Genomic DNA, 15,092 nt, shown 5'->3' on the forward strand with positions numbered 1-15,092 from the left:
GGACCGGGGACCGGCAACGGGATTGCAACCCTTGGCGTTGCTCCCACGCCTCGCTCAGCCAGTGAGCGGGAACCGGTCTGTATGTGGGATCCGAACCCTCGGGCGGGAGCGCCGCCGCGCTTCCCAAGCGGCGCACTTATCCAGTGCGCCACCGGGCCGGCCCCAGAAGGCAAGCTGTTTAGTCTTCTACTTTGGAAAAAGAAGTCACCTAAATCACAGAGAAATAAATGGGAAGAACAGACATCTGAGTATTTTGTTGTCCTGGAGCAGAAACAGATCCACGTGCACTTGTTCTAATGGCACTACACACATGACTATGAAACAATTAGGAGCCAAAGCAAGAAAGCCTGACCATCAAGAGGGGGGAAAAATAGTGTAGTGCACCTTAATAAAGGAGGGAAATGACAACTAATAGTGAAACTACCAAAGTAGAAATGATTGTTCCCAAATGTTGATAAGTTTTCTTTCAGGAAAGTAAAGAAATGACTGAAGCCTGCACAGTAGAATGGAAAGAACACTTTGAAAACCTTAACTCTAGTCCCATCTCGGCCACTTACTAGCTCTGTAATTCAGTAAAGGCAATCTACTTTGCCTGCTTCAGTGTACTCATTTGTCAAAGATTGTGATAATACTGGCCTAATCTATTTCATAGAGCTACTGCTTTGAAAATTAAAATTCTATTTAAATATAAGGTGTTTTTTACTGTTATGAGTTAGGACATTGTCAGGCATATAAAATTCTAACAGATAAAATATGAAGGAAAAATGAGTATGTCGTAATGATAAATGAAAGAAGAAAACAGAAAAAAAAGAAAGAAAAACAAAACATGAATATATGTCATGATCCCACTATATAACAATTTGCACAGGAAAAAGAATAGAAACTAACACTCCAAAATGATAACAACTGCTGTTTCTAGGTAGATGATAAATGATCTTTCTTTTTATGGCTACTTTTTCATATTTTACAATTTTCTATTTACACGTATAAAAGTAAAGAAAAAAATCTATTTTCGGGCCGGCCCCATGGCGCACTCGGGAGAGTGCGGTGCTGGGAGCCAGCGTCGCTCCCGCCGCGGGTTCGGATCCTACATAGGAATGGCTGGTGCGCTCACTGGCTGAGTGTGGTGTGGACGACACCAAGCCAAGGGTTGCGATCCCCTTACTGGTCACGAAAAAGACAACAACAACAAAAAATCTATTTTCAAAAACTGAATTGAGGCACATGAAAACATGGAATAGTAAGCTATACCATCACTAACAGGTACAACTCAGCTCTATAATACCTCTAATATCCCTCACTACTTCTCCCACTTTTTGTAGAAAAGGAATTTATAGTAAAATACTTTCTCAATATGGTTAACCAGGTTAATAGATAGATATATAAATAGGAAAACAAAATCACAGTTATGCTGTTGTCTTAATAAAATGAATAAATAGTCATAAAAACTTTAAATTTCAAATAGAATCAAACCATAAAGTTTGCTGAGTAGTATATTACCAAGACAAAGCCAAGAGAAGTTTTTTCAATAGATTTCCTCCCAAAGATGAAAAAAACTGGCATTCTATATTTGTTATGACTTTGATCCTTAGACTTTCTAAGCTCAGTTTATTTTTTAAGCTATTCAATAAAAAACTACTACTACAATTTTTGTCAATTTAAAAATTTTTAAATTAATTTAAAAAGTACAAAGCTTGTAACATGAATATATTTATTTTTTAAGCTATTCAATAAAAAACTACTACTACAATTTTTGTCAATTTAAAAATTTTTTAATTAATTTAAAAAGTACAAAGCTTGTAACATGAATATATTGTTTAAAGTTCTATGTACTGAAGAGTATTATAAATCATCACTAGATTGGGAAAAATTGATTCCAATCCATAATTCTAAATCAAGTTTATGTCACTCTAAGATCTTCCACTGCTAATATTCATTTCTGTTCTTACCTTTTAATCCCTCTGACAAGCAAAGAAGCCCAGGGCTGATGTATAGAGAGGCACCAGCCACCATCAAAGCCTTCCTGAAATTCTTGATCCTGGATTCGCAGCTGGTGCTGATGTAAGTTGAACTCTAGTCCCAGTCCTGCTGAATGGAAAGCCTTCTTCTGTGAGGCTGCACCTATGTGGTCTACCCACTGTACAGGAAAAAAAACCAAACATACAATTCTGTCTGACAAGAGAATAACCTGGGGTAGGTGGACAAAATGAGATGAATGCTAATAATGAGGAAATCATACTGGGAACATTTTCTTAGAAAAATTTATCCCATCTTTGTCTGAAACAAGGCCAAAAAGGGTAGAGATGATATAAATTCAGTAGGAGTCTCAGGTATGATAACAAGGGCTCATCTTAAAGGATAATTCAAATGTTGAACTCTCCATACGGTGCTTCCTCATTCCAGCAAAGCACAACTATCAGACCAAATGAGCTGTAATTATTTCCACTTCATACTTTTTTGTTGGCTGGTATGGGGATCAAACCCCAGACATTGGCGTTATCAGCACCATGCTCTAATCAACTGAGCTAACTAGCCAGCTTTCCACTTTTTACTAATAACCCATGTTGGATTCTGGATCATTTTCCAACATAATAATAATAATAGTGATCAGCCAAATGAAGGTTCAACCTTTTGGTCCACAATTCTTCATATCCATAGAGGCAGAGTCACATGCTGGTACCATAACAAAGCCAAACAGATACAGTCAGGTATAGAGGGTTAACATCTTGTGATATGTTCTGCTAAGAGTATGGCCATGATCTCTGGCCATGGCCAGAAGAGACACATGGTGCCAGTCCCCATGCAGGACGTGCTGCACAAAGTATTTCTCAAGATGATAATACCAGCTGTTAGAAACTGCTACATCCTTGAGCTCAAGGGAGTATGTATGCAGTACAGTCTATTCACCAGCTGTGGGTGAGTGCTGCATCCTTGAACTCAAAGGAGTATGAAGTATATAGTCTATTCAAATAAAATTTCAGGAGGTTCTGCCCTGGGGTCTCCCCCCCCCTTTATCCCTGTTTGCATACTTTTCTCGTGGCTTTCTTGATAAATATCCATTAGATTTTTGACTTTAGGCCTTCACTAGCTTAGTGAATGGTTGCTCTTAGTCCCTTAGTTGCAACTGCCATTGTCCCCAAGTAGTTCATTACCATCTCAGCTTCAACATTTGCCACAGTCAGAGACAGCAGTTGTGACTCTTGGATGCATGAAGTATCTTCTTAACCTCCAATGAACAACTTGTCTCATAAAAGAGAGGATAGAGCACTACTGAAATAAGGCTCTCATCATGTAAAGGGAATAGAGAATTTTAGAGTACAGGTAATTATAGGAGACAAAAAGTCATGGCAATAGCTCAGTCAGAGAATGACAAAGGTTAATGTTTCTTCCAGAACAAAAAGACCAAGTGCTCCAAAGTTAACAAAAAAAAAGAATCTATTAGATTGGTGAAGTTTGGGGGTTAGTTGTCTTACCTTTTTTTTTTAATTTAATAATTTATATTAAAAAAAACTGCTAGAGTGGAAGTCTGGAGACCCTACGCAGTCATTTAACCTTTAAAAGTTTTAGTTTTCTCAACCGTAAAAGAATGAAATTGGACTAAATGAATCTCTAAGAATCTTTCTGCAATAAAATTTTATGATTCTCATCGATTGTGTCACATCTTTAAAAAAACACATTCATTAATTACTTAACTATGTGAAAAGCACATACTAGGGAGACATATAAAGTATAAAAAAGATATGGTTCTTGCTTTTGAAGAACTTACAATCCTAGTGAAAGACAGATACATTAATAACTATCCAAAACATAAAGCACTGAGTAAATACTAAATAGGGATAGAAGTTCTTATGTAGGAACATGGAGGAAGAATTGATCCATTATGGGGGAAATAAGTGATTTCATAAGAATGTTGATATTTGAACAATTCTGAGACCCAAATTCTCTCTTCTATCTCTGCTACAGCTCTGGTCTTTAATCATACAGCTATTTTCCTAAATTAATCCCTCATTATCTTGTAATAATAACACAATTATAGAAACTACTAACTGGTCTCTATGTCTACAGTTTTAGTCTTTGAATAACTCTAGCCCTACTAGTGCTACAACACTAATTTGGGTTCTCATCATCTCCTCATTGTGCTATTGCATAACCTCTTTAGCAATTTCCCTGCCTTCTGGTCTTACCCTTCCCTCCAATCCATTCTTTTTGCCTACTTTAAGATAAAACCTGAACTTCTTAGCATGACACATAAGGGCTTTCATGATCAGGTATCGTCTACTGTACTTAGGGATGAGTATTATCCCCCCAAAATTTATGTTCATCTGGAATCTCTGAATATGACCTTATTTGGAAATTGAGTCTTTATAGATGCAGTCAACTTAAAGTCATACTGGACTAAGATGAACCCTAAATCCAATGAATTAAAAGAGAGGATACACAGAGACAGAGACACACAGGGAAGAAGGCTATGTGAAGACAGAGGCAGATATTGGAGTGATGCAGCTGTATGTCAAGGAGCGCCCGGGGCCACCAGAAGCTGAAATGAGGCAAGGAAGCATTCTCCTGTAAGACCTTTGGAGGGAATGTGGTCCTGCCAACAACTTGATTTCAGACTTCTAGCCTTCAGATGTGAGGGAATATATTTCTGTTGTTTTATGTCACTCAGTTTATGTTACTTTTTTATGGCAGCCCTAGGAAACCAATATACCTACAAGTCCATAATTATATTTAATAATTTGTGATTCCCCACAAACCCGCAATGCTCTCAGGCTGCTGAGTCTTTGCACATGTACTTTTTAAAAAATTTTTTATTATTATTTTTTACATTCTATGATGCTGTTGCAGAGCAGCTGGGAGGGAGACGGAGAAGGGAAAGGGGAAGGAAATGTGATTGAAGAAGGAGGAAGGAGGACGGGCAGGACTGAGGCCTGTGGTACCCCCCACAGTCCCACAGGGGAGATCGGGGGGCTTCCAGCAGTGGCTTGGTCATCGCCAGGCTGGGTGCAGATGTCAGGGGGATGTGGCAAAAGCCCTCACCTCCCACCACCAACTTGGGAACCCAGGACCTTTCTTGCTGCAGCTTGGTGGTCGTTGGTTAGCTGGCTGTGGGTGTCGCAGGGGCATGGCTGAGGCTCTCGACCCCCCACCATCCTGGCTTGGGAGAGCCCAGGGCACTTCCTGAAACGGCTCGGTGTTTGTCACTGGGCTCGTTGCTCATGTCAGGGGAGTGATCAAGGCCCAAGGCTCCCCCACTGCTCCAGCTCAGGAGAGCCTGGGGTGCTTCCTGTGGCAGCCTGGGGGTTGTTGCTGGGCTGATTGCTTCTGATGAGGGAGCACGACCAAGGCCCTCAGCTGCCCACCACCAGTCAGGAGAGCCCAGGGTGCTTCCGGTGGCTCAGTGGTCATCACTAGCCTGGTTGTTCATGTTGGGGAGAGCATGACCGAGGCCCAAGGCCCCCTGTTACCCTGGCTTGGGAGAGCCCAGGGTGCTTCTTGCAGTGGTTCAGTGGTCATCGCTGGGGTGGTTGCACTTGTCAGGGGTGTGCGGCCAAGGCCCTCTTCCCCCACCCTCGGGACTGTTGTGGGTGTCGGAGGCACAAAGCTGAGGTCCCCGGCCCTCTCCCCTTTCTGGTTTAGTAGCCAGGGGACTTTCGGTCCTTCTAGCTGTTATAGGTGTTATTTGGTGAAATGAGACCTTTACTAGTTAATATCAAACTTTGCCTCTGGTTGCAGGTACTTTGTTTTTTCTTTCAGTTCTGTGTTGGATTATTTGCTGTTCCCACCACTCAAACTCTGCACAGAAACTAATTTGTTGTTCTTTGCTTACTTCTAAAATGGGGGAACTTCCTGTGAAGACCAGTACTCGAGCTCTGTGATTGAGCTAAATTGCTGCTTTGTTGCTGATTCCTTAGGGAAAGCTTTTTTTGTGCAGCTCAGGTTTTAGTGGTTGACTTTAGAGGTACTTCCAGTTCTAGTGAAATCCGGTGCACCTGGGTTGTGTAGAAACACTGGTCTGGGCCTGAGTCTTTTCATCAAACTGCATCCCATGCAATTTTATATTCCTGACCAGTCGCATCTGAGTGGCCCTATGCTGATTGGGGGGCATATCAGCTGTCCTTGCTGTGCCCCAGTGCTCCCCTGATGGGCCCATCTCCCCCACCACCTGTACTCCAAACACTTCCCATGGGACAGGCTATGCTCTGGTCCCTTGCAATGACTCACTGGCCTCTTTTTTTTCAGTTGTTGTGGCTCCTTGCTCCTATCTGGGTCCAAGGGAACCCTATTAGTGGTCTTGCTGGCCTGGAAGCCACCAAGGCCCTCTTCTCCCCTGCTTCCTCCAAGCAACTTCATCCAAAGGGCACAGCTGTGGCTTCTGCCAGCTCCTGCTCCATATGCTCAGCAGCTCCAGCCTGGAAATGGCTGGGATTCAAAACAGTCAGAGGGGTTTTTTTTCTTTTTCTCATCATTGCTTCTCCCGCTTTCATACACTCCAAAGGTCTCTTCTCCTCTTCCCCTGAGCTCTAGTGGCCCCAACTTGGCTGTTGTTGCTTTTTTTTTTTTTTTTTTAAAAGATGACCGGTAAGGGGATCTCAACCCTCGACTTGGTGTTGTCAGCACCACGCTCAGCCAGTGAGCGAACCGGCCATCCCTATACGGGATCCGAACCCGCGGCCTTGGTGTTATCAGCACCGCACTCTACCGAGTGAGCCACGGGCCGGCCCCTGTTGTTGCTTTTTAATAGCTGTAAATTGGTTGATTTGTGGGAGAGTGACACTGGGGACCGTCTATTCTGCCATCTTGACTGGAAGCCTTCTGATATTTTGATAACGATTAGTTTTCCTCCTTTGTCCCAACAATTCCATTTCCAGAACTTCAATATACTTCATAATCATGCCCCACCCTATTTCATCTTCATATTCTGCTGCTTCCTCCCACAACTTTTGCTCAGGCCACAAGATGATTTTATACAAAATAATCTGTGGCAAATGTGTTTTATTCTCCTGAAATTCATAACCTCCCTGCCACCTCTCGCACACAAGTGCAGCCGCTTCTGACATGCTGCCCCTGCCCAGATGTGGAAGCCAGCAGCAGGGAGGGGTGTGGAGTGTAGGCGGGCCCTGGGCCCCAACTTTGCTCCATATGTTGTACCTTCTATCTGGAATTCCCTCCCCAGATTTGTCTGCTTGGAAATTCCTATTCATCCCTTAAGTCTCTTCTCAAACACTATTTCTTCTGTAACTCTTCTACCAGATTTATGAACACTCTCCTAAAGTCTTACTGTATCCACAACATGTATCTATTATGGCAATTATCTTTAAAAATTGCAGTTATTAGGGGTGGCCCATGGCTCACTTGGGAGAGTGTGGTGCTGATAATACCAAGGCCAAGGGTTCAGATCCCCTTACCGGTCATCTTTAAAAAAAAAAAAATTGCAATTATTGCATTATTGTATTCATACACATCTTCTCACTAAACTTGAAGTCCTTAAGGACAAGCACTGGGCCTTTACCTCTTAGTTTCCCAGTACCTAGTACAGAACCTGGCACATATACAGTGCTGAGTAAAGATTTCCCATTAAACTGTCTAAAGCATTATCTTGATTGCATAATCTCTCTGCTTAAGAACCTTCTATGGCTCACATTTATTTATAAAATAAAAATATTAAAACTTCCTAAACATTTAACTTCTTTAGTGGTCTGGTCCTATCTACCTAACCCTACTCTATTTTTCATGATAATATATTTTATGAGTCCTGTCTAGATAGCCTGTATTCACTATTACCTATATATATCCTATGTTTTCGTGTACAAATGCCTTTGTTCCTACAGTTCATTCTGCCTGGAATGTTTTTCCCCCACTTCTGCAAACACTCATTTTCTTGAATATTTACTTTTAATAAATGCCAGCTTCCCTATAAAATCCTCTTTGATTCCCTTCAGCTGGAAGTAGTCTCTCCCTCTTCTGGATTTCCACAGCATTTTAATTATACTCTATTAGTATTAGAGCTGCTTATGTAATTCTTTTCCCCTACTAGTTTGTGAGTTCTTTGAGAACAGAATCAGTGTCTGGTTGATCATTTACTACTATGCCTGTCCATAGTAGAAGCTCAATGTATTTGATAGTAAAATGAATGATGACAATGAATGAGTAAATTAATAAATTAATTTAAAACACCATTCTATGGGACTACCCATATTCTATAAAAGATAGAGAAAGACCATTAATAAAAGGACCATGGGATTATTGTCTAAATTTCTACAGTACTTAATAAAACTCTCTCTTGGGGAAAACAGAAGATAATACAGGTCAACTTGTCAGAAGTGCTACAATAAAAATTGGAAAAATTGGGCCACAGAGTAAGGTTGGTGGGTGTGTTGAGAAAACTAGTTGGTATCTAAAGCCTATGAAACAGACACACTTGAAAGAAGAAATATTTGGGGCCAAACTTCTCTCATTATCACTTAGAGCAAAGGTCCACTAACCTGGGGAGGGGACTGGTACAGGTTGGGATTTACCAGAACTCCCAAAGGCTCTTCAGAAGATCTATCCAATTCGGTCAACGGCTGGTTCAGGGTTCCACTGGCAATAGCCTGTATTGTCTCATCTAGTCTGTGATAACAAACCAAAAGGATGCAATAATTGGTAATGTTCTATGCTCAGAATGCCCTTACTTACCACCAACATAAAACCCTTCAACAGTAATAAAATATGGAATTCTAAGAGGACTCCACAGATGATCTTCACTGCTCCCCATCCCAACTTCCTTCTCTTCATACCAAGAACCGTAAAGAATATGAGTTAGTAAAAGTTCCAGAACACCAAGAAAATAGGTAGGGCACACTCCAATCATTCATCTGTTTAACAAGATCACTAAACATGCCAAGATTAGAAAAGTTGCCTAGAAATAACCTGACTCACAGAAGATTATTCTATGGTAGCTTATCAACTCAACACACCCTACACAGTCCTCTGCCTACTCAGGAGTCCCTCTCCACTCTTCCATGCTGATTTCTATTCTTGATTCAGGGCTCAGAAGTTCTAAAGAGGCCCCCTACTGGCTCAGCACAAAAGTGCTTACTCTTTTCTCTGAAATCCTATAGCATCTACTATCTCAACAATCACTGGATACATACCATGTTATATACTGTGCCTATGGTGTTGGCTTTGGGCATTTGGCTCTAAATCTATAAAAGAATGTGATGATTTTAAAGACTGTGGAATCTTACTGATAACTAAGAGATCATAGGCCTTGCAGGAATCCTATATTATTCTACTCTATAGCTCTATGTTACTTGCTGCTATATTTCATCACCCTGTGGATGCTTAAAAAACATGATGATAATTCTGAGGCACAACATAATGAAAAGCTTCAACTAATAGAAAACGCTGAACTTGACCTTGAATTCAAATCAAGATGTTTGTTAGAAACCGCTTATATGCAAGGCAACTTAAAAGGTGTGGAGAACATGGTTCCTGCCTTCAAGAAGCTTTGAATTTAAGTGGCAAGTTTAAGACAGCTACACAGATGACAAACCATATGAGAGGATGTAATAATTACCATAAGACAGACACAATTCATCTGGTGGTTATTATTGCATCATTCCACTTGTTGTACCAAGTAGGGTCAAGGGAGAGGTAGATATTTGAAAGGCAAAGATTGGGGGAGATAATTCCAAACAGAGGGAAAAGCAGGAACAAAGGCATGAAGCTAAAAAAAAAAAAAAAATTAAACGAATTTGTCGGATGAGGTAAGTCTAAAACAGAATGGGGATAGTGGGATCTAAAGGAAAGGAAAAGATCTGAGACACAGTACTGTGGTTAAGTATATCCAAAACTCTAGAATCTATAAAAGAAATATTACAAATAGTTACTCAATACATTTTTAGAACACTCACACTTACTAGCATATGACCAAAGCAAAGAAATGTGAATAAAAATTATAATGAAATTCCATTTTTCATCTGTCAGAATGGCAAATATTTTTTAAAAAATTGTTGACAAGGGGAAGAGAAAACTGTCATATTGATAGCTGGTATGTAATCAATAAATTGAAACGCATGCACAATTTAAATTCTGAGGTACTGCCCAATTCTATTCTAAAAGGCTGTACCATTTTTTGTTGTTTATTTGTTTATGTTAATAAACTATTTTTTAGAGCAGTTTTAGATTCATAACAAAATTGAGAGCAAGGTACAGAGATTTCCCAAACATCCCCAGGTTAATTCAAAGGGTTCAGGAAAGATTCATATCTTTTAATTCTATTTTTCCATGAACTTTTTGAAGTGACCTCATACACAGCCTCATCCATTATATCAATATCCCCCACAAGAGTGCTACACTTCTTACAAGTGATAAATCTGCAGTGACACATCACTATCACCCAAAGACCATAGTTTACATTAGGGTTCATTCTTGTATGTTTTATGAGTTTGGACAGATTTATAATGACATGTATCCACCATTATCATTTCATATAGAGGAGTTTCACTGCCCTAAAAATCCTCTGTGCTCCACCTATTTTTCTCCCTCCCTTCTAACCCTTGGCAACTACTGTATATTTAGAATCATGTAGTATGTAGGCTGTGCCACTTAATAATCTCATCCACAATAAAAGAACATATCCATTTTCCTTTCACACATAATGCAATATTATTTCTTAAATTTTAGCCAAATTTGATGAGCTGAAAAAGGACACATTATGTTTTAAAATTTCCATTTCCTGATAATTAGTTGTGCATCTTTTCAAAATTATATTGGCTATCTGTATTTTCCCAACTGTGAATTGTGTTTTCTTATCCTTTTCTCATTTTCCTACTGGATTTTTTTGTCTTTTTATTTTAATTTGCAGGAGGTCTTTTTAGGTATAGACAGTGCTTTTTTGTTAAAACTGTTTATTTTCTCCCAGTTTGGTATAGTATTTTTACTTTAAGTATCTTATGTCTTTATGACTTCAGAGTTTTGCATCTTGCTTACAAAGAGATTTATCACACCAAAACTATAGCTATATTCTCCTTATTTCTCCATTCTTCCTGATCCTTTTATTTCTTTTACATTTAACTCTTTAGTCAAACCTATCATCAAAGTACAGTTTCAGACAGAGATCCAATCTAGATTTTTTTTCCGAACTGGTGATCAATCATTATCAACATTACATATTTAATCCTTTCCTTACTGCTTAGAAATGTTAGCTTTATTGATTACTAAATTCACGCACATATACACACATACACATGCACACACAATGTAAAAACACCAGTCTCTTCCTGGATTCTATGTTTCATTGGTCCATTCCTGTGCCCAAATGTTACCTGATTGTTTCAAAAACAGTGCCAGTTAATTATCTAGTAGAATAAGTTCCCTTCACTGTTCATTTTCAAAAATTTCTTAGCTACTCTTACATTCTTTCTATTCCAAATGAACACATTATTTTTAAAATCAATACAAATAACAGATCCATTAGAAAAGGAAAATCCTTTACAGACAACCTACATTTTCTTTCAGAACCTTTCTGGTGCTGCCCATTTACCTGCTATGATACTCTGCTAGTGGATTTTCTTCTTCCAGGATCTTCCTGCCTGCGAAGTCAATGGTGACCTTCTTAGACAGTCGAGAGGCATGTCGAAGTTCTCTCAGCTCCTCCTCTCGCTTCTGCAGGGTTTCCCGCTCAATTTTGGACAACCACTGGTTAGAATCACTGGCAAAGTAATCTGACTCATCATCAATGACTTGGGTCCTTCGAATGCTAAGGGAAGAAAAAAAAAAAAACATGGCTATTAGGTTGCCTGTTGACAAACAAGGACTGATTACTGGGAAACTGTTTCAAGGTAGCTTAATCTTCTGCTGTCCTTGAGTTTACTGTCTCAAACCTAGATGCCCAAGAATGTTTTAAAATCAGGTCAAGCTCTGTCTGGTTCCCAGCTTCTGCATTTATCTCCACTGCAGGCTCAGTTTAGCTCCTAGAATTAATCTCAGTCTAAGGCAGAAAAAAGACACAGCACCATGATCCGTTGACCTTCTACCTTTCTTTCTAGTCCAGTCTTCACCTTTTGGTAACTGGGCTTTAACATGGTTTTGCTCCATCTGAGTTAATGTCTTGGCAGCTTACTCAATATCCTAGTCCCTCTATAACTGAGATCCAGTCTACTCTTGCTAGACCCATTTGCTTACAGGAGTTCTACCCTGAAATCTCAGTCTTGTAGCTTAACTATTTACTCTTAGGACATTCTATTGCTCTACTACTATATGTCAGTTTCCACACTTCTCCCTCCCCCAATCTCCAGTCCCTCATTAACACACTGGGGCCAAGTTCCAAGATATGACAATCAGGCCTATCTTTAAGATCATACTGACAAAGAAATTAAGAACTAGAAGGAATCTTGATCTGATTCCCTCATTCTACAGATAATGAGCCTGGGGCTCACGGAAGTTAAGTGATTACTCCAAAGTTACAAATCCAGTTAAGACTGAATCTTTCCATAATTACAAATCAGTGATATATATTGGCATAAGGGAAATACTGAAGTCAGATTCACATACTCATTTCAATTTTTCAGGACTCCGCTGGAATTCCAAAAGATTTTATCTTAAAGCAGACTTAGAGTGGGACGTTTAAGAGGACTCAGGACCAAATTGATCTTATATGCATACCTAGATAATGCAACTGGTACCCTTAAACATACCAACAAAGCAGCAACATCAATAGGGAGAGATCCTTTCCAGTTTCTATTTACCAAGAAATGTATCCTTTAAGTATCACATCTCTAATGATACATTTTATTTATTTATTTATTTTGGCAGCTGGCTGGTAGAGGGATTTATTTATTTATTTATTAGATTTTTTTTTTTTTTTTTTTTAGTTTTTTTTTTTTTTTTTTTAGTTTTTTTTTTTTTTTTTTTAGTTTTTTTTTTTTTTTTTTTAGTTTTTTTTTTTTTTTTTTTACTGAGTTTTACTGGGTAGGGTGAAATGTGATATTTATAGGTTTAAGAGTGAATATGAGGAGGCTGGCCCAGCGGCGCACTGCTACAGTGCACCGCTGGGGAGTGCGGTGGTGCTCCTGCCGAGGGGTCGGATCCCACATACAGACCGGCCGCTCACTGGCTGAGAGAGGTGCGGGCGCAACACCGAGGGGTGCGATCCCGTTGCCGGTCCCGGTCCGGTACGGGCGCGACACTGAGGGTTGCGATCCGTTGCCGGACATGAAAAAAGACAAAAAAAAAAGGAAAAAAAAAAAAAAAGAGTGAATATGAGTTACATACCTTATGGTGGGTTTACTTAAGGAATAACTTTTTAAGTTATATCTCATATATTCACAGCAAATGGTTTGGAAGTAGCAGGTGTGTCTCACCAAAGCATTATAATGCCAGCAATAGATTACCAAGCCACTTACAGTAAGTAAAAGATTCAGGGTCTCTCTAAGACCTTCACAGATTCTTACACAGCCATTTGAGAAGGGGGTATATAAGTCCTATCTAAACATTCTTTATTATTAACTGGTTTTCAATACATATTTTGTCCAAAATAAGAAAAAAATCAGAAATAGAATAAATCATAAATATATTTCCTAAAAAGAAGTTAGAGGGTTAAAGAATAATAGTGTAGGAGTGTAAAGCCAATTTGGGTACATTTAACAAATTTAGGAACAGAAAACAAATTCAGTGTCAAAGGAAGGAGAAGGATAAATCATGCCTTCTAACAATATGGCACTACCTATGCTCTCCCAGATGCAATTTGCTTATAGATTCTCCAGAGTCCAACCCAGCAGTTTACACATGGCAGAGACTCTAATATATGTTGACTGAATAAATGAATAGCTGGAAGTGAAACAAATGGGAAATTCTGTTAACCCAAATCAACTATCCATGGAGTATACTAGCATTTGCCAAGAAACAAAAATGCTACAGGGTAGGATTCTCTTGGCTGGAGCCTATTTTATTCAAACATGGGTTAAAAAACCAGACATAGGCCTTCTACATTGAGCATCCAGTTCTTCTATTGCTGTTAACTCTTTCACAACCCACCTTGAGAAGGTAAGCGCCAAAATAATGTTTTAATGACCAAAATCTGTAGACTAGCCTATTTCTTAGCATTTGTTATTCTAACCCTATCATACCTAGTTCTGTCAAACTCTAACAGTTTGTCTTTATGCTTGATAGCCTTCTCCAAACCAGACTTAATTCGCGACTCTTGATGAGGAAGAAGGTCCTTAGTAGAGATGTCCGCCTTTCCAGAATTCTCCATCCCTGAAATTCAATAAGGAAATCAAATGGTGTCAGCCTATAATACAAATTTGTTGTATCACGGTGCAGCAAAAGAAATATTAGAATATCTGGTTCTGGCTTGATGTCCTGGAGCCTTCATTTCAATTGCAAACAAAGTACACAGGCCAGGCCTTACCTGTAAAGCATCAAGCAGTGCTTAACACACGAGGTTCTCACTAAATGTTAGAGTCCTTTCCCTCCCTTATAGAAATTTGGATCAATAAGGGTACTAACTGTTTAACAACACAACATAAATATGCCTTATAAATGAAAAACTTTACTGCATAGGACTGAATATCACCTTTAAATGTACTTTTATATATCAAACTAAAAACTAAATAATGAAGAAAAAAAGAAAATTTTCAGGAAAGGGGCAGAAATAAATAGTCAATGAGAATCTACTAGATGCTAAGGCACTTAATATATATATATATTACTTAATTCTCACAATAATCCTTTAAGATAGTTTACATTATCTTTGTTTTACAAATAAGGAAACTAAAGTTCACAGATGATAATACATTTCTTGAGTTCACTCAGAAATTAGAAGATGGAAATAAAATTCAAACTTAGGTCTGACTCTAAAGCCAAATTCATGCCACGCGCCACATGTTGTCTCCTTTGTGACAGAGTACCATAAATCTATATATCCTAAAAAAGAAATTCATAGATTATGATAAGATACAAAATGGTTTAGGAAAATAATTTGGCTACAATAAATGCTGACCTTTCTCTTTACCTAAAACTCCACGCCTGTTCAAGTGCTGTCAGATCTTTCTCTTAAAATTAAAAAAAAAAAAAAAAAAGGGCCGCCCCCGTGGTGCACTGGATAG

General features: G+C 39.0%; 1 protein-coding gene across 3 annotated transcripts in view; it reads right to left on the minus strand.

The window, feature by feature from the left end:
• The window catches only part of TRIP4 (thyroid hormone receptor interactor 4), a 62,110-nt gene that overhangs the window by 24,626 nt on the left and 22,392 nt on the right, over nucleotides 1–15,092 (minus strand). For 2 of the 3 annotated variants that reach the window (XM_008567971.1, XM_008567973.1), the window contains exons 6-9: nucleotides 14,112–14,241; nucleotides 11,528–11,743; nucleotides 8,484–8,610; nucleotides 1,950–2,137 (exon numbers count right to left, since the gene is read on the minus strand). In XM_008567971.1, the coding sequence (XP_008566193.1) occupies nucleotides 1,950–2,137; nucleotides 8,484–8,610; nucleotides 11,528–11,743; nucleotides 14,112–14,241 (661 nt within the window). The remainder of the gene's footprint in view (nucleotides 1–1,949; nucleotides 2,138–8,483; nucleotides 8,611–11,527; nucleotides 11,744–14,111; nucleotides 14,242–15,092) is intronic. The other variant, XM_008567972.1, reaches the window with a different exon arrangement.

Source organism: Galeopterus variegatus, unplaced genomic scaffold (assembly GCF_000696425.1).
Source record: "Galeopterus variegatus unplaced genomic scaffold, G_variegatus-3.0.2 Scaffold360, whole genome shotgun sequence".
NCBI lineage: Eukaryota > Metazoa > Chordata > Mammalia > Dermoptera > Cynocephalidae > Galeopterus > Galeopterus variegatus.